Raw genomic sequence first — 21,012 nt, 5'->3', positions numbered from 1 at the left:
GATTTGATTCGATCTTTAGTCCCAAATTCATCTATAACCCACATCTAATTCAGGCTAAGGGGGCAAATACACTTGGCTCCTAATTTCTAAGTCCTCTAAGGAGATACATTTAACATACTGATAATGAATCATATTGAGCACAGGGAACCAATGGCAAAAGAGTTATTATTTATTTCCAAGTTTGTCTTTCTATACATATATACATGATATTCACATATGTAATCGATACAATAACAGGTTTCTGTATAAATAAGACATCTAAACATATGGAGGATGTGAAAGACTGCTGAATACCTAAATATACATTATATTGGGAACCCTTGAAAATTTAAACAAGATCCTTAAAAAACAAAACAAAACAACAAAGCTTTCCAGTCCTAGTCCACGTTTCCCAACTTGTCCACTCCAAAGCTATCACAAGACTGTTCCCCTCATCATTAATCTTCTAAAAGAAGCTCTAGTTCTTCGATTGGTACCCGAACTCTTAATTCCTTCTCAGTCATCAGATCTAGGATTTCCTGGATTTGATCAGGGAAATAATCCACTGCATCCATATATAACACCTATGACAAGAAAGAACAAAAAAAAGGGAGGGGGAGGAGAAAATTATATCTTATAAATTAGGAGAGAAGTCAAGCAATTTTCAATAAACAAAAGCAAAAAAAGAACAGTATTTGGAAAGGAACAGGATATGAACCTTTCTGTTAACAGCTTCAACTAACATGATAAGAGCAAGAATCCTTTCTTCTCCCTCCCCTGCACATGTGCAGGCATGGTGAAAAGTGAAAAGGCTACTCAAAACAAAAAAATAAAATGGTATCTAAATGTGAACACTCTGAAAGACAAGCAGAAAGGAGTAGTCAACTGGTCAGAGCATTTATTAAGCACTGTAAGAGAGGGATGCAAAACCTAAGGTGAATATACAATCTGGAGTTAAGATGAGCCAAGAATCTAGGCAGAGATAAGAAAAACAATTTGGGGAAATAATCTCCCTTCCCTACCCTCCCCCAAAAAATTCTTTCCTCAAACTTTAAATGAAAGGGTATGAAAAAGAAAAACAAATGTCACATTAAAGGGTAAACTCCCATACATTATTATTCAATGTAACCATGTTTTTCCTAAAACAGGCAATCAGCACAGGCATGGAAGAACCTCCTCCCCCCCCCCCCCCCCCAACAACAGACAAGAGGTGATGTAACTTCAAGCTGAGACTCAATCATGCATTGGCCTTTATTTTTAACCTACCTTTGCCCAAGGACAGTGCTGGAGAGCTCTGTAAAATACACCTTTGCTTCTTTCTTTGTTTCCTAGCGAAACCTAAAGGGACAAAGAGAAAAAAGGAGACCAAAGAAATAGGGTAATCTGAAATGAGGCAGTGAGAACCAAAAATCCTACAATGACCCAAAAAAACACATTAGCTATATCGCGATGACCCAACTTTACTCGTGGTCAACTCCTGGGTGACTTCAACCATCTAGACACAGTCAAAAGACTGTGTAATAATAAACTCCAGTGGCTGCCTATCACCTCCAGGATCAAAAACAAAATCCTCTGTTTGGTGTTCAAAGCCCTTCATAACCTTCATGGCACCTTCCCTGCACTCCCACCTCACCCCACCCTTTTCCAGCCTCCTCATACCTTACTTTCTAACACATACCCTTCGACCCAGTGCCACTGGCCTCCTTGATATTTATGGACAAGACACTCCATCTACTGGCTCTGGCCTTCTCTCTGGCTGTCCCCAAGCATGGAATAGCTTTCTCTCCTCTGCTCTGACCACTGACCTCTCTGGCTTCCTACAAATCCCAACTAAAACTCCATCTTCTATATGAAGCCTTCCCCAACCCTTCTTAATTCTCATCCTATCCTCTGTTATTATTTTCTAATTTATGCTGTATACAGCTTGTTTGTACATATCTGTTTGCGTGTTGTCTCTCCATTAGATTATAAATTTACTGAGGGCAGGGACCCTAGCACTTAGGGTGGTGCCTAGCACATAGCAGGTACTTAATAATGCTTACTGACTGAAAACAGACTGGCACCATCTTCCAAGCCTCATCCACAGTCACAGAATTTTGTAAAATATCACTGAGTTAAAAAGCTTAGAGTTATTAGAGTTTCCTCATGGAGCAGCAGGCAGCAGGGCTACTAGAGGCAGACACATGCTACAAGTGGTAAGAAATTGCAGCTGACAGTGAAGGAGAACAAAAAAATTACCAGGACCAGTCAATGACCACAGCAATGTTAAGTGCTTGTGGTCTCGCCCTGTGGAACATAACCTCCTTGAGAACAGGGACTGCCATTTTATCCCCTCAGCACCTAGCATGGTGCCTGGCACTTAACAGGTACTTAATTCAATGCTCAAGGAATCGAAATAAAAAAAGAAAAATGTTCAATGCTTAAAATGGGTCAGGATTCAGTTATCTGAAAATCTGATTACAGAAGGGCCTATTCCTCAAAAATGAGAATGCCAGTATTATAGACACGGAGTTGGAAGGAAAGGAGAGGTCACATAGTCCAGCCTCTCCTTTTTATATCATCTTTATTTGCAGCCCCTTCGTTTTGCAGATCCAGAAACCAAGGCACAGAAAAATGACCTTGCCCAATTCTGGATAAATGAAGGGTTACTATATTTCTAAAGCGGCAAAAAAAATTCTATTCCTTAAAAAGTATTACCCTTACAGTCTACCACAAGTAAGAACTACTTTTACTCAGATTTTCTGAAAACTCTTAAGGAAGGTTGTGACTTGCCCAAGGTCATACAGCTAAGAAGGGTTAGAGGTAGAATTTGAGCCCAGGACCTCTGACTACAAAGCCAAAGCTCTTTCCACAGTACTACTACGCTTCCTTCCTGACAGGGAATGTTGTTGACTGACTGAGATGAGGGAGACTTAGCTAATGAGAAAGTCCAAATGATTGAAAGACTTGCTTCTTCTTCCTTAAGTTCCTCCTCTTCCCACCAAACACATACAATACTGATTTTTAAGTCAATCCCACACAGACTAACTTTGGTTGGGCAAAACCAAGAAAGCCAATTAATCCCATAATTAAATACTTAACTCAAACTCAATCCCTGGTAGCTTCTTGTCGTTGAAAGCTAGCACCAAGCAGGAATCTCCAGATGGAGGACAGGCATCATGCTCTTCACTCACTCATTCGTTTGCTCAACAGGAACAATGGAACATAGGAACGTTCCCTATGAAGGAACCTTTTCTATGTCTGAACTCCCTCCTCCTTCTCTAACCTAAAATGGTTACTAGGTACTTCAAGGAATCTCCTCCTTTCCTTCTCACTATTTTCTAAAGCCTATTGTTCATTCTTCTTTTCACAAAAAAGTGTGAGAGGAAGAAGAATCTACTTTCCATACTTTCTCAAAAATCACCAAGAAATATTTGTGAGAAATGTCATGGATATTTCCAGAAATGCACCATATCCAAGCTCAATGGCAGTTATAACTGCTCTCCCAAGTCTTCTTTTGAGAATGTGCCCAGTTACTTGGATAGATGAAATTAAATATCTAAGTATAAAATGTAGCAAGGATTAATGCTTGGTGGAAATCTCTGAGTAGATGGTGGCAGCCAGGTTGTAATTATTATTATTATTTTTTTTTTTTTAAATCCAAGTCTTCAAACACTGAGATGAATTTGGAAAGGATTTCCCCCTGTGACTAGAACACTGACCAAGTTTAGAGGCAACTTCAAAAAGAAAAGTTGATGGAAAGTGACATCTGAATTTGCTTTCCACATCCTCTTTACTTGTTCTCTAAAAGTCATTAATACTAAGAAGAGGAGATTCCTGCTAAACTCTTGAGTATGGGCCTTCATATATAATTAGATTCAACTTAGCCCTTTTAATTCAATTCAATAAATACTTTTTAAGTTCTCATAATGGGCAGAGTATTACTGTTGGTCACTATATGGGATACAAAGATGAATGAAAAATGTTTCCTGCCCTCTAGAAGCTTATAATTTTGTATACATAAATGACTATAATACAAAAAATAGATAATTGCATAGAGAAAGTACAAAGTCCTTTCCATGAGAGATCCAAAAAAGGAAACAATATTCCAAGAAAAAAGAGGGTAGGGAGAAGGGAGCCATCCAAAAGGGTTTCTTGGGGAAAGTAGCTTTGGAGCAAGGCCTTGAAGGATAGATGATCTCCCATTTTGATAACGAAACTCTTTGAAGGCTGAGTACAAAGACTGAGTCATTACACCAAGTAGACATTCTTTTTGTTAGTGTCAGTTAGATCCAAGAACTTGGAAAGTTAGTTAGTATCAATGAATTTTGGAGGACTTTAGGAAAACTGTGTGTGTTAGCTACCTAAATTCAGTTCCTCATATGAGTGATTCTCTCAATAATTCATTTTTGAAATCACCGATTCTTAGAAAAACCAACAAGTTAGAGTCTAGAGTCTGGGGCCCTTTGACTGAATCCAAACTTCACAGAACAAAGTCCCTTTCTTCTGTAAAACCTGGACTCAGTCAAAAGGCTGAACCCAAGGACCTGGAAGGCCACATGTGGCCTCCAGACCACAGGTTCCCCATGCCTGGTCTAACAAGCAGTAGTCCTAATGATTTGATCAACCTTTCTGTAAGATGTTCATTAACTTCCTAGAGATAAAGTATGCTTAACTGTTCATGTCCAGCTATCCATGTAAAGAAGCTATACACTGATTGCAGATGATTTGGTTTCAGTTTCTTCTGTTTTTGGGGGGATTTTTTTTTGGCTTTTTATCTGATGGATGTATGTTGCCTCTACTTAGTGAAAAGAAACTTTTCTTAAAAAATGAAAAGCCTGAAGTTTGCCAGGTTCTTAAGACTTTTTTTCCCCTTACCTCAGTGAGAAACAAATGTGGACTGCTGACAGTTTGTATGGGGTTATAAAAAGTGAATTTGAGAAAATGGTGATATCTACCAAACACTACATCTATACAACAATCATGCAAGTGCTCATGCAAAACTGACAGTGGGTGAGATGGATATACTGATTCATCAAATGGGGAAGGGCAAAATGAAAAGGAATTTTCCCTTCCCACCAACATTTGAAAATAGCAGCCTTTGAAATTATACTGACTTCTGTCTGTGATTGGCAAAAGGGAGGGGAAATTACATGGGAGGATGGCAAAATAAGATCCCACATTTAACAAGCCAGAAGTGCCATTCCCACAATTTCTGTTTACTGATGCTTCTTTTCTCACTCAAACAAAACCATCATATTCAAGTAGTTTTCTTTGCACTTTAGGCAGATAAACAGATTCTACACAACCCAATATGAAAAGAGTTAGGTCACTACAATCAAAACAATAAAAGTTTGGAACAATATCCTGGTAATTCTTTATGAAAGTAAAAGACTTTAAAGCTACAATTTAACATCATTAAGCCAGTACTGAGTCAATCACAGGCATTTCTTTTGTCCAGCTAAGTTCTTCAGAGTTGGCCTGGTTTCAAGACCTTATGTTAAAGTCTCAGCTTCTTCACGAATCCTCCTTCCCAGAAATTCTGATCTCTCCCTTTCCTGACCTTTTAAGGCACTTACTATCAGTCCCGTGCTTTTTGACATTTAATGACACTCTATCTTTGGATAAGAAATCGGGGATGAATCAGCAGTCTAACATGCTAGCTACTTTTTATATGCCAGACAAACTCACTTACTTGGTAAGAATCATAGACCTTTAGAGCTAGAAAGGACTTAAGAAATCACCTATAGCAATCCTCTCTTACTCGACAGATGAAAATACTCAGGCCAAAATAGGTTAAGTAACTGGTATAAGAACATACAACTAGCTAGTGACAAATCTACAACTCAAGCCACTTAACAAATCTCAGCCTCAGTCTCTTCACCTGTAAAATGAGGGGGTTGGATTAAATGGCCTCTAAAGTGTCTTCTGACTCTAAATCTATGATCCTATTTATTAACTAGAATTGACATCTCCTCTGGTAGGGCCAATGAGCCACCCTCAAGTCATTCCATGACGAATGAGCTCCCAAGCCCAGGAAGCAAGGTTCTCCAAAATCTGGTTCTAACTTTCTTTCTGGAGTTATTTTTCACTTCTTTCCTTCTCAACTCTGACAAACCAGATTACTCGCCATTCCCCAAGCTGTTTTTTCCTACCTCTTTCTCTTCGCCCTCACGGTCCCCAGGCCTGGCCTATTCTCCTCACCGGCTCTTCCTATCTTTCGAGGTCCAGCTTCAGGTCCTCTGTGTGGCTGTCCCTGATCTCTTGAAGTCAGAAGTCTTCACCCTGTACTTCAATTTTTTATAGCTCTCAGTACTCTTCTTAGGCATTTTCACTTGTAATATAATTCTATCTCTATCTTCCCTATCCTACTAGATTGCGAACTTCTTGAGGGAAGGTTGTATCTTACTTATCTTTGTATCCCAGCATAGTGAGCAAACAGCAATCCATTTTTGTCTTCATCACTTATGCAAAGACTCTTGGTGCAATGTTATGAGTACATCATCCCCTTCTCAAACCTTTAATGACTCCCCAGTTTCTAACCCTAAATTCTAAATTCATTTCTAACCCTGAGAGAAGAAGGAAGACCAAACTCCTTTACCTGGCCTTCAAGGTCTTCCATAAACTGACTCAAACATACCTTTCTTATCTCTCTATGTTCCAATGAAGATGGATTATTTATTGCTCTACACTTTCCTATTTCTGTACCTAATGTCATATAATCCTCTATGCCTGAAATACCCTCCTGATCATCTTTACCTATTGACATCTTCCTTGTTTTTTGAGGTCCAGCTAAAATGCCATCACCTCCATGAACTCTAATTCTTGATTCCCTCTTACTAGAAGTGATTTCTCCTTCATTTACTCTCATAACTTTTTATACTCTCTCCTACAAATGTATCTTAATATGTGCTGTATTTATCTGTGTCCATATATGATTTTCCCCTACTAGACTGTAACCTCTCCTCAAAAGCAGGAGTTTTTTAATCTTTGCAGGACATGTCTTATCATCTCTGTGTTTCTCCCTGTACGCTATACTGCACACAGAAAATTTGTCAAATGAATGTTGAGTAAAAAGAAAATTGAACCACATGCAACCATATTTTATGATGATCTAGTCGTTATACATTTTTAAATGATCATAAAATATAATTTGGATATATATATTTTTTAAATCCACACTCCAGATCTGAATCAAATTTCTATACTTAAATATACGAAAGATAATCAGGGCTTTGAAATTCTGAGTAGAATGGCAGAGAATCAAATCACTGTTATAGTAGAGCCCTGAAAACACATGTCAAATCGATTCCTTTACTCTAACAACTCAGGAAAGACTTAATATTTGGCTTTAACTCTGTATTCCAACCAGTTACAAAGTCTTGTTAATTGATCCATACTATATTTCATGAATCTGTTCCCTCTCATGCTTTCACTCATCTTGTTCTTATCACCTCTCACCTGTAATACTGTAAATGTCTTCTTTCTAACAATGGCCTCTCTACCTGATCCACCTGTCTTGCAGCTGACAAATTAATCTCGGACCATGGCAACTCCTTGCTCAAAAACCTTCAGCTGCTTGCCACTGTCCACAGGATAAAACACAAATGCTGCAGCCTTCAGCTCAGACCTGCCAGCATCTGGCTCCAGTCTACCTTCCACTCTCTTTCTGATTACTTCTCTTCATCTATCCTGTGTCCAATCAACCACTAAGGTGTTCCTTACTCTTATCCTGCCTCACCAGTTCTGTGTTTTCATGCAGACCATCTCCACCTTGGAACTAATTTTCTCTACATCTTTACCTGTTGAAATCCTTTTCTTTCTTTAAGACTCAATCTTTTTTCCACAAGCCTTCCTTGACCTCCCCAGCTTGAAATGTTCTTTCCTTTCTCAACATTTTAAAACCATTTTGTGTAGACCTCTGCTTTACATCAATCACAATTTGCTGTGTGGCATCCATATTTGCATCCGAGTGCTGCCCTTGATGGCAAAGACCATTCTGTTTTTCATTTTGCACCGAGCTCACCTAGTATCTAAAACATAATAGCTTGTGGAACTAAATTGATTAACTGTATACAAATAATTACTCCTATGATTCGTTTCTAGAACCAAACCTTCGCAAAATAAGAGAAAGCCCAAATTCTAGTTTCTTACCAGAAAATTCAAATACATCCTCCATAATAAGGGGCAGTTGCTGCCATTATCACTCTGAATTGCATTTTCAAACAAGGCTTTGATTCGATTTGATAAACCTGTTTCAGGAATTGTTGAATGGATTTCTCCAGCATCTACTCTGTAAGAAAAAATAAAATAGACAGACTTTTGAGACCTAAAGAGATAAATTATTTTTGTCCTATTGCTTGGGAAGAAAGAGAAATTTTGGTAACAATAAGCTTCAATTACAATAAGAGCTGGTTACAATTACAATTACCCTACATAATTTAAAGAGCATGTCTTATCTAAATTTCATAACTTTATTTTAAAACTTTTTAAAATTAATTTTAATATCATCATTATTATTTTTAAAAACTGAGTCTCCCTACCTCGCCCAAGCTGGAAGTGCAGGGGCCACTCTTAGCACGGGAGCTTTGAACTGCTTTGTTTCCAACCTGGGCTGGTTTGCCTCTCCTTAGGTAACTTGGCTCTCCCACCACTCATCTGAGGGTTGGACTTAGTGTGGACACCCATTTGCTTAGCCCACTCCAGCTTAATTGTACAGCTGAAGTGATCCACCAGTCTCTATCTCTCGAGTAGCAGAAATTACAAGCAAATGCCACCATGCCTGGTCCATCAACTTTGTGACCTTTTTAGTGCCGAGGGTTGCATATGGTAGATGGTGTATAATCGTATGTGAAATAGAAAAATGGCTTTTAATCAAAAGGATACAATTATGTTTTATTTGAGACAGGGATCTAAAGCATACCTAAGTTAATTGTCCCTTTAAATTTAAAGTAGAGAAAATATAAATCATACAGGATAATTAAAATCCAATCCAGTCCAAACATTCATTAAACAAAGTTCTGTGCTGGTTTAGGGCATGCATGAAGATGAAAAATGATACAGTCCTTGCCCTCAAGAAGTTTATAATCTAATGGCAGTGATGTGAACTACCCAAGTCAGTATGAACACAGAATCACAGAATCTGAGAACTGGAAAAAATCTCACAGGTTACAATTCAGTTCATACCTAAAGGGAGGGAATACTTCCCTTTACAACATCCTCAACAAATAATCATCCCAGCACCTGCCTGACCATTTCCAGAGGTGGGGAATTTACTACCCTCCGAAGAAGCCAGTCTTCCTTCGGACAAAGCTAATTTATAAGAAAGATTTTCTTCATATTGGGCCCCAAGCCTGCCTCTCAACAATTTCCACTGATTGCTCCTAGTTCTACTCTCTGGGTCCAAGGAAAACAAACCTATCTTTTCTTCTATAGGACAGACCTCCAAGGTACTTGAAGAGAGTTGCCATGCACCATCCCTCACCCCAAATAAGACATCTTTTCTCCATAGTAAACATCTCCAGCTCCCTTAAAAGATCCTTATATGGCATGGTTTCCAGTTTTCTCACCTACTCAGATATACATTCTAGAGCTGGAAGGAAATCTAGACATTATCCAATCCAACCCCCTCATTTTATATTTAAAAAACTAAAGCCCAGAGAGTCAAAGTGACTTGTGCATTGCCACCCAGGTAATAAGGAGGTGAGCAGGAATTTGAACCTAGTACCTCTAACTTGAAGACCAGATCTCTGTGCACAACGTATCTTAAACACAACCAAAATAATTCTCTCCTACACAAAAATGTGTTTCAGTACTAAAATTTCCGGGTTTGTTAGAATAAAGTAAAACAAAATTAAAGACTTTGAGAACAACCATTAATGCTTCAGTTCAAAACCACTGGTTAACCCTCAGTTATAATAAAGAGTCAAGAATTAACCAACTGGATTTGGTTGACTTTAAAACTATGAGATTTTTCATTTAAAAAACATTTGACTGCAACTACCCAAACATCTTAAGTTGAAATTGGCAGATGCCACTTGTATAGCATAATCAGAATTCATCAAACTTTCCACACTACCAAAAGGAGGCTCCGTATGTACTGGGAAAGAGAGAACTCCGACTCCTTCTAATGAAGGATACTAGTGACACTGCATTATAGATATCTTGATACATTTTCAAATATGTAATCCTGTAATACCCATGGTTCTTTGCACGCTACAGGGGTTATGCTATTATTATACAAATACCTCAGAACAGCTTCCACCAGCCTTTTCCTCATTTTCTCAGCTTGGACCGCAAAGAGCCGTGGCTCCAGGGATTTGGTAGACCTTATGATGACATCAAAGAATCTTCTTGTCTTGCTGGCATTATGGGATTTGTTTTGGATCTGGACATACGACCTCCAAAGAACCTGGTTGCCCGGATACAATTTTAAAGCCTCTGAAAGTGCTTCTCGCAGAGGATTCAAAGGGAACACACTCACTTTCATGTGATACCTCAGTAGATTTGTGTGCATCAGTGTGACAGCTTCGAGGGCACTGGTCAAATCTGGGGTTCCAATATTTGCACTTGGCTCTATGAATTCTGATGAAATGGACCCTTTAAGTCTCTCAAACACCTGCTTATATATTTGTACAGCAGCATTAACCCCTGTGGTCAAATACTGGAAAAGCATAAAGCAGCCAACCATGCTAACCAGATGACCAGCACAGGGTTCTGAACTTTCACTCAAATGCTTCTGAAGGGTGTGCTCATACGCTTTGCGGGCTTTCAAAACATTCACAGCTAACACCTGTCCAGTATATGGTGTGTATGGCCCATTCTCAGTCAGTTTAGTTAATATGTGGATTGCTCTGGATGTAGCAGCCCCTTCCAAGTTCCCTGACAGTTCCACTTCTAGTGCTGCATAAAGCAGGCTTAAGTCATAGAGTCTAGCACTTGAGTCTTCTGGCCCCGCCATGCTAAGGGCAGTGTCAAAAACCTTCCTGGCATCCTCTATGTTGCCAAGTAACCACTCCAGATGGGCATACTCTTTCCAAAGGCAAAAGTTGTTTCGGTTCTCAGGTTCCTTGAGGAGATTCTTGGCCAGCTTTTTGCATTTTTTTCCTTGAGACTTCAGTCTCTTCTTGTTTTTAGTTTGCATATACCAAGTGACCTACAGGCAAAAAGAAAGAGATGGACTTAAACACTGGCAACCTTTAAGATTAAATTCACTCTGTACTCAAATTAACTTTTTTATTCTTCCAACTTTATACAGAAAACACAAGTCAATCTATGTTACATTTGTCTTATTATGCTATCATTATACTCCTGAGATCACAGGATCATGGAGTTCGAGGTAAAACGGACCTGTCACGTCATCTCCTCCGACTACGGATAAGAGAAACTGATGGTAACTGTCATTAATTCAGCAGTAATATGGGTTTAATTCAGCAAAAAACACTTATTCCACAGAAGTGAAAACATCATCAGTGTTTCTATTTGAAATTTCTAAACACATGGTTGTAGATCCTTGATCTGTTTTACTCCAAAGACATTTACTATCCCAATTTTATAAAAAATGTTATTTTAACAATACAATCTAAAGTGATAGTCTGAAATGTAGCCTCTGGAATTTGAAGTAAGAAGAGTCAATATTTAATGTGTCCAGCAGGGGGCAGAGTAGGTCAATCACAATTTTGAGTATATGATGCCCAAATAAGAGTTCGGAAATAAGAAACTTTATCCAAACTTAAATTTATCAGAATTCTTAAGGCTAACTGCTCCCTAAGCACAGAAATCTTAAAATATAAACAACCAACATAGTATTCATTGTATTTCAGTACCTCATACTATCTACTCTCATCCTATTCATTGTTCTCCCAGTGATGAAGTCACACACACAAAATATGGGGAGAACAATTTAAGGATTTGTTCTGAAGGATTATTAAGGGGGTGACTAGTGTGACAGGCAATAACAACAACAATAGCTGGCAATTAATTAATATTTAAGGGTTCACAAAGCACTTTATAAGCACTATCTTATCAGATTTTAACCACCTCATGAGGTAGGTAGGTACTAGTGATATTATTCTTATACTTCAGAGGATAGGGAAGAGGGAGAACAGGACGACTGAGGCCGAAAGGTAAAGTAAAGGTAAAGGGCTGGCATTTAACACCACTGTCTCTTGGCTTCAAATCTAGCACTCCCATCATGATGCTATATTTTGTAATCCCAGAGAGAGCCCGAGAACCATAACCAACACGAACAATAGAAGTTATCCAGAAATGAATAAAGTACTAGACAAATGTAGAAAGAATACAAATTACCTTCACAATTTCATACTGCAACCACGAGAGGCAGAGATGAGATTTTTCTTTCCCTGAAAACAGGGGCAATACAAGATGAAATATATTCTGTATGAACTCCTCGCCTTCTTTGCAATGACCCATCCGCTGTCCCTGTCTGTTCATTTTGTCCATGTGACCTATGCAATTAACCCCGGAAAATGATGGGTTGAAAAAAGTCAATGGCTTTTCATCAGAAAGCCCATCATCAAAAATACCATTTTCATCCATGGCAAGATAGAGGCATGGAGCTGGAAGATTATAGCGTGAAGGGACTCCCAAGAACTGCAGAAACGAATCAATCAGTTGAAATTTCAGATCCGAGCTAGAAAGTTTTATGAGAGACAGCCCTAGATCATCAAATAACACCTAAAAAAAAGGACAAATTTAGTAAAGTCAAACATCCAAGACTTCACAGTTCAGTGGAAAAACCCCATCAACTTCCCATTTATTTTCATAAGGGCATCCTAACGATTCAATATCTGAAGTATAAAAATAGACATAGACAAGTGTGAGGTTTGTCTTTAAGATTCAAAGACCACAGGGTCACTATCTGAAGCTAGAGAAAGAGAAAAAAATCTGCAAAACAATACAATCAGCATTTTAAAGAAGTGAATAAGTTTAAGTCAGTGTTTTTAAAAGCACTTTAGCTAGTATGTATAAAAGTCTAGTCATATTAGTTCTGAAATCCAGTAAAGCTGTTTCAGTAATTATTCAGATAAATGGCAACTGTGTGCATCATTTTAATCATAAAATAGACCACATTTATGTTTTATAGTTTCTGGGCAAAACCACTCTAGGAAATGAAAAGTAGGCTAAAAAAATCAATAAACCAAACATAGCAAAAGAAGGAAAATCCATAGCCAATTGACCACACTAACAACAATTTCAAGATCTTAGTAAGACAATACAGAGACTTAAAATTGATTTAACAAAACCATTTTCAAAATCTATAGCTCCCAAGTGGCTACAAATTGTCTTATAAGCCATCCTGATTAAATGGGATTGGGTGGAGGGTGGGGAGTTGGGAGTGGTGGCGAAATGATGAAATAGTGAAACAGGAATGGAAGATATTCTTGGATTTTTAACAGCAAGAAAGCCAATATAAGTAAAAGCTTGGTCACTGAGAACCCAACTAATTATATATCAATCAAACTTTTTCTCTGTGCTTTTCTCAAAAAGAATGAGACAAGGAAAAGCATGAGTCTCTTAGAAAAAAGGAACTCCCAGGATACATATTTCCCACACTTTCTACATCTAATTCCTACACAATGAGAACTGATGAATCCAAGGTCCTGCTGGATTCTCAAACATCAGAAGCTTAATTACCTTCAATACAATCTGGTTAAAGCAGAAAAATGCTAATGTACTTTGGAAAAATTATTCAAAAGACTTTTTTGGATTAATAATACAGACTTCTGACCAGAGGGCTTGAAACGAAAAAGTTGTTTGTCATGACTACCTCAAGCCAAGAGAGGGAACAGGGAAGAAGTAGAAGCGGGCATGCTTTGCTCCAGAATTCTTTTCAGATACATGATTTTCCAATTCTTTGTTGAAATACACCAGCTTCCCTTCACCTTGGGCACTGTTTGATCTCAAGGACAGAGGGGCCTCAGTGAGCATGACAACAGCAGCAACAGGTACAATAATGATCAGCTCACACAAAGATAGCACTTTCATAATGGAGATTCCTACTTAATCTTTATAGCAAATAATAACATATATATTATATATAACATATATACCAAATATACCACATATACCAAATAATATATATAATGACACACATAACATATAACGTTATTATCATCCCCATTTTCTAGATAATAATAACTAGCACTTATATGATGCTTTAAGGTTTGCAAAGTGATTTTCATACATCATCTTAATCGATTCTCACAACAACCCTATGAGGCAGATGCCATTATTATACCCATTTTACAAATGAGGAAACAGGCTGCAACTTCCCCAGGGTCACACCTACTAAATGTCTGAAGCAGGATCTGAACTCCAGACTGACACCAAGTCCAACCCTCTGACCACTGTGCCCCCCAGATGAGAAGCCCGAGGTTTAGTGACTTGGTCACAGTCAGATGGTGTGTAAATGGTGGTGTGAAGACCTGAAACTGGGTCATCTGACTTTGAAGCCACAGCTCCCCTGACAAAACTGCTGCCCTTCCTGGCCAATGTACTGTCTTGTCCAACAATGGTTTATACCCATGGTTGCTGCTCACTTATGACATAGTTACAGAAATTACCTAGGACGGTTTTGAAAATACAGCTGCAAAAATGGGCAATCCCTCAGTTCTTCTTTAGACTGATGTACCAAAAGTTAAATTATTCTGACTTTTCCGAATGATTAATACAACTAACTATACCAAGACAGGGAGCCTTGACTAAGAAAATTTTCCATGCTTTACCTATAACTTGTCACACACAAGGCAATATAATTGCTGTCTTGTGAAACTGGGTCAATTCCAGGAACCAAAATAGAATTCCCTCCTTCATTACAATTCAAAACCTACACAGGTGGATATTTGCTTCACAAATAAAAGGCTAGGTGTCACTGTGGACCCATCCCTCCTTGTATACTCTCTACTAACTCTTTTTATGCTGTTTTAAAGCCACCCAACATGCCCCTCAATCCCATCCTAACCCCCACCACCCACAGGGACACACAAATTTTAATAATAATGTCTTCTTTGTGATGGGACCCTGGCCATATGAGATGGGGAGAGAAGGCTAGGGAAGAAAGAAGTGACAGCACTACTCTCCCCACGACCACTCCCTCCACAGGGGTATATGCACAGTCACAGGGCCACTACTGACAAGGTTAAAAAGAGGGCCTTGGACAGCTCCATGATGGACTCTCCCTGATGGGTCAACCATCTTCAAATTCACTAATGAATATTTTATTGATAATCACTGATGTTTGCAAATCTTGTATATGTAAAACTTATCAATATCTCTTCAGCAGTTTTTTTTTAAAAAAATTCATCTAATTAGAGGCAAAATTTAAAGATGGGTTCAATAATATTTCTGTCCAAACTTGGAAAGACTTACATGAACTGATGCAAAGTGAAGTGAGCAGAACCAGGAGATCACTGTACACAGTAACAGCAACATTGTACAATGATCAACTGTGAATGACTTAGCTCTTCTCAGCAATACAACAATCCAAGACAATTCCAAAGGACTCATGATGAAAAATGCTATCCATCACCAGAGAAAGAACTGAATGCAGATTGAAGCATAGTATTTTTCAATATCTGTATTTTTTTCATGTTTTTTTTTCCCTTTGGGTCTCTGTGTTCTTTCACAGCATGACTAATATGGTAATATGTTTTGCATGATTGCACATGTATAACCTGTAACAAACCTACTGTCTCAGGGAGGGGAGAGGTGAGGGAGGGAGAAAGAAAACTTGAAACTCAAACATTTTTTCAAATGATTATTTAAAATTGTCTTTGCATGTAACTGAGGAAAAAATAAAATATTACTTTAAAATATTTCTGTCCTTCAGTGATTCATAACTTCATTATTATAGGTACTTTCTCTACTAATGCAGGCAGCAACTCCTTTGTGATTTATATCAAGAGCCGGTGTGGCTGGAAAATTCATTATCTTGTGGCCAGAACTGAGCTAGGCTGGTCCTCCAACACACACACCATCACCAGAGCTTGCCTTCCACTAGAAAAGTCTTCATATACCCAAGTGTGGCCCCCGTGTTACAATGAGGCCTCAGGATAGGAGTGTACCTAATATTAGTAATAAAATGGCTAATCCCTTTAAGAAAGAAACCAGAAGACTGAAAACTGTCCCAGGGTTATTCTCTTTCTGTTTCTGGTAGTGTTGGCAGTGAAGATGATGATCAAAACCGTAGCTCTGACAGGAGGCTGGAAGGCCTGTTTACAATGACTGTTCTCCTCTCCCCTGTCTTATCCCTAATTTTCACATGGAACACAAACAACGACCTAGAAGACAACCTCATCTTTCAAGAAGCGGAAGTTTATCAGACTGAGTCACCCTCTGTTACCAATGGCCAGTGACATCTTACCCCAGATACCCACAGTTCAAGTGAGATGGGCACTTATGAATCAGTGAATACAGGCTCCGCATCATTGAACAGGAAGAAGCTGGTTCCCTCGCGACCAATTCACCCCTCAGAAAGAGTTTGTGAATCAGCCTGGAGCTTTTGTCTTCCATAATTAAAAATGGATGGAAACCAGAAATCAGGGAAAGAAACAAATCCCTGCCATCTTTGGCAAGGGTGTTTACCTGTCTCTCTGGGTCATCACAATCATCGTCAGTCTGTTTTTTTGTTTTGTCAGGGCGCCAGGGCAGCCAATGCCTTTGTTCACGGGAATGCTCAACACTGAGCCAGATCTGCCATTTGGGAAGGGTTTTATTCTTTATTTCTTGGTCGTCTTCCTCTGGTTCATCTTCATCCTCATCTAGCCAGAAATTAAACATACAGAATTACCAATCACAGGTAAATACTAACAAAAAGCCCAATATTAATCTGTGGTTTGTGTATATATTATATACACATATATCAACATGTGGTATATATTATATACATATATCACACATGTGTATATTTTCTCATTTTCATATCTCATGGAGAACAAGAAGATCCAGTGCTTGCTTGCGATAAGATAATCTTTAACATATTCAGAGCTAGAGTGATAAAGACCCTAGAATACAACTTCAACTTTTAGTACTGACTTGTATTTTTAAAAAGCAATTGGAATTCCTGGCCAAGGGCAATACCGACTGTGACCTTAGAAATGATACTGAGCTATACTTACTGGAACTTGCTGAAAATCAGGCAGCTAATTCACAACATTCACTTTACTTTGTTTCCCAAATTATAATATAGGGAATGAAACTCTACAAATAAAACATTCCTTTGAACCAGTCTATAGGACTGTCAGGCCAGAGGCAAATGGACCTGAGACCTAGTTTCTTAATTGAGACACGAATTTATTATTAGCTAAAGAATTTAAATAAGTGACATGAAGTTCAAAAAATCCACTCAATAGAAGAACAAAGGCAAGGAGTTTATTTAAAGGCAACACTGATGTTTTTAACTAGCCAAAACCAGATTTAAAAACAGTTAAGATCCAAAAGAAAAAGATAGGAGACAAAGAAAAAGGGCAAAGAAAAAATTATGCCAGAACATGTGACAAAAAGGTTGCCTAGTGAATGTCATCCCCTCCTCCGGAGGGACAACAATGCTTGGAAAAAATTACTACTTTCTAGTTTCCCAGAAACAAAGGAATTTTCAAGGTAAAACTTTTCTTCACATACTGCTGAATTTCCAGACCAAAACTATTAGTCGTTACAAACTGAGCAAAGAGGGCCGACTAAGCTTAGACGGAAGCTTCTCATCAGTGATGGCAGTAAGAAGCATTTACTGTAGGTGGTGTGACTGGTAGCATGCTTCTTTCTCTGATTCAGTCTAAAACCAGTACTTCTGCAACTGCAGTAATCTTTCTGAAAAGACTAACTTTGTGTGTGACTATTTGTGACCAAATACATTTGGATAGTTTTCACAAGAAATGTGGTCAACTTGGTAATTTTGAAAAACATTCTCTAGTTATTACTGTGAAGATGTATGTTTTACATTTTTTCCTACCTTAGAACTGTTCAGCAGATATAAAATATGTGACAAGATTTCAAAAGAAGCTAGCTACTTAAAAAAACCAAGACTATAAAATGCTGAATAATCCTGATTCATTCATTCAGAGAAACTGAATGCTTAGATAACTAGAAGTATCGTCTTTCATTTGTACACTCCATGTAGTATTACATGAATTAGGTTTTTATATTTTACACTGAAATATAAATTAGCAAATTCTAGTTTTGTTGATATAAATTATTACATGTCTAAATGATACGTTGGTGAGCATATCCCTGAGAGCGGAAGAACTTGGTTTTTCTTCCTTTTTCTTTTTCTTTTTTTTTCAAATTCTCAAAGAATGCCTAAATCACTGTGCACTACATTACTCCAAAGAGATACCACTAATCACAAAGGCAAAGTTCTATGAAGAACTATTTGGCCTCTTCAGGACATATTCTAAACCCACAACTCCTTCTCTGAGGCAGAAACATCACCTTTCTCTCTGAATTTATTAGTATTTTCCAATGGAAATAAGAACAATACAGTGGACCAGGGTTCAAAATCTGGCCTTGCCACTTATTAGCTGTGTGATCTTAGGCAAATTTCTTAAAACTGTCATGGCCTCAGTTTTCTCATCTGTAAAATAAAGTTTGCATTAAATGTCCTCTAAGATCCCTTTGCAGATCTATTATACCTATTGTTCTATAAGCTTTCCTCATTTCTTATCAAAAGCCTGTATAGAGTACGGCTGGCTATCTTTTAAGTAATTACCACATTATCATTTAAGTTATGTCAGTATTTCAATGGATAAAGCAATAATAATGGCTCAAATTTATATCATGTTTCACAACTTTAAAAGCACTTTCTTCACTTCGCTTATGAGGCAGACTGTACAACTATTATTATCTACACTTTACGGATTAGGAAAAGTGAGTCAATGAAAGTAAGTGACTTGTACAAGGTCACCTAGCTGATAGTGGCAGAAGAGTCACTTTTCTTCTAATATGGAAGATCCATGTCTTCTAATGCTAACAATGTTTTTTTCACTCCATCATGCTAACTATCCCAAAATACACAAGAGTGTAAATAATCCTGGGATCTTCCAGAATGAATGTTACATAAATGTCAGTTAGTAATTATTTTTATAATATTCCTAAAAAAGACAAATATTTTTAAATAATCTGTCAGCCTGTGAGCTGCAAAGAGAACAAAAAAGACTGACTTAAATGCACACTAAAAATAGAAGAAAAAAGTTAGGAATAGGATTATACCTTTTGCAGGAGCAATTTATAAAAAAGAAAAATTAAAATAACTTCAATTGGAAAGAAAGTGAAACCCTCAAGTGTGTAACCTACTGGAAGAAAGTACAGTTGATGACTTTATAGCTTCTAACTTATGAAGGAATGAAAAAAACCAGAGACACATTCCATCATGACAAACGGCTTTAATGTGGTTTTGACATTCAGATTATTTGTGGAGTGTTCCCGTCTACCAATAAACAAAAGCCTATACAGGCAAACAGAGAATAATACAAAAATTCCAAGGTTGAAAAACACATAAGAGCATTTAAATAGCTTACCAGGCTTAACAACGACCCAGCCACCCCTTTCTTGCTGGTGCATCCAGGCTCGCCAGCCTCTTGCTCCCTTTTCTCCAACCCGAGGTTCTCCACTATCCCAAAAGGGCTCAAAGAATTCCACCTGTTAGGATGAAGAAAAATGACTAAAATATAGAAATGAGTAGTCACTGTGTGAAGGACATGTGGAAAGACAGAGCTGCTGGCTAGGTACTACAAACCCTGGGCGAGGATGAACTTCCTATTTTGAAATGAGAATAAAAATATTCATCTCCTGGAGGAGATTTATCACATGGAACATAATAGCAGCAGCACTGGACTTAAAATTAGAAAAGCATAGAAAAATAATTTAAATTCAAGGAGCCTAAGGAGGAAAATGACAATGATGATGGTAACACTGCTGATGGTACTACCTAGTTCAAAAGGGTTGTTGCAGAGAAAGCACTTGGAGAATTATTAGTGTGGTCGAAAAAGCATTAGACTTGGTATTAGGAAACAATGGCTCTAACATTTACTAGCTATATGATTGCACTAGTCACTCTATCTCTCTAAGCTTCAGTTTTGCTATATGAAAAATAGGGATAATACACCATTTATACCTCACAGGATGGTTCTGGGAAAGTACTTTGTAAGCCTTGAAGCACTACAGAAATGTGAATTATCATTACACATGCCAAAAGGAAAAAGACTTCTAAAAGCCTGGCTCTATATCTTATGAAGTCTTGGCACTGGAAGCACAGATGACCCAAAAGACCCAAAAGAGATACATGACGGGTGTAAAGGAGCTGTAGGATATTAGTGACAATTAATGTGTGGCATAAAAGATACCATTTAGGAAATATATGATCAGACAATGAGGATGAACAGGTCATGTAACAAGGACAAAGGATGACTGAAAGAGAGCCTGAGTGCTATCCTGCCGCCCACTCAATGTTGTTGTTGTTGTTGTTGTTGTTTTTAAAAGACCCAGAGGAAGTGGTAGGTTGATACATCTTTGATGGAGAAGCTATTATAGGGAATGAACAAAAAGAATCACCCAGGATGAGCAGGCATAGATGGGCTAGTGATCTGCATTACTAGAGTAACCACACTGATGAGATTGCACATCTACTGAAATATTTATAATTATGAATACAATAACAACATTAATATGATTTCGTGCTCTTTAATTAATAATAATAAAGATATCATATGAATAAGCAGGCTGTGAGCTGTGTACAAGATAGGAATTGAGAGAAAAAAAATCACACAACATGAATCCTGAAAAATCCTGTATATTTTCAAAATAGCATAGTCACATTATGGGCAGGCCAAGATAAATGGGTCAATGCTAGTACTGTATTCTGAAATGGATTCCACTTTTGGTAAGAAAGGAGCTGTGAGGATTATCTGCCCTTGAAATTAGATTTCAGTACTGCACTCTGTATCCTTATAATAATAGAGGAAGGTACTGTCAAAAGGAGAAAGAAAAAGCAAAATAAATACAAAAAGTAACGTGGTTACAATTCCTCCAGTAACGTGTCAT

General features: G+C 37.9%; 1 protein-coding gene across 1 annotated transcript in view; it reads right to left on the bottom strand.

The window, feature by feature from the left end:
- Nucleotides 1–163: 163 nt before the first annotated feature.
- Nucleotides 164–21,012, bottom strand: part of NRDE2 (NRDE-2, necessary for RNA interference, domain containing) — a 65,082-nt gene continuing 44,233 nt past the window's right edge. The window contains exons 8-14 of the mRNA XM_027844961.1: nt 19,491–19,611; nt 16,564–16,739; nt 12,268–12,654; nt 10,206–11,113; nt 8,113–8,251; nt 1,246–1,317; nt 164–563 (exon numbers count right to left, since the gene is read on the bottom strand). Coding sequence (XP_027700762.1) covers nt 438–563; nt 1,246–1,317; nt 8,113–8,251; nt 10,206–11,113; nt 12,268–12,654; nt 16,564–16,739; nt 19,491–19,611 — 1,929 coding nt within the window. The 3' untranslated portion in view covers nt 164–437. The remainder of the gene's footprint in view (nt 564–1,245; nt 1,318–8,112; nt 8,252–10,205; nt 11,114–12,267; nt 12,655–16,563; nt 16,740–19,490; nt 19,612–21,012) is intronic.

This window comes from Vombatus ursinus, unplaced genomic scaffold (assembly GCF_900497805.2).
Source record: "Vombatus ursinus unplaced genomic scaffold, bare-nosed wombat genome assembly UNPS02014945.1, whole genome shotgun sequence".
In the NCBI taxonomy this organism is placed as follows: domain Eukaryota; kingdom Metazoa; phylum Chordata; class Mammalia; order Diprotodontia; family Vombatidae; genus Vombatus; species Vombatus ursinus.
This window is presented reverse-complemented; position numbering and strand designations above follow the sequence as displayed.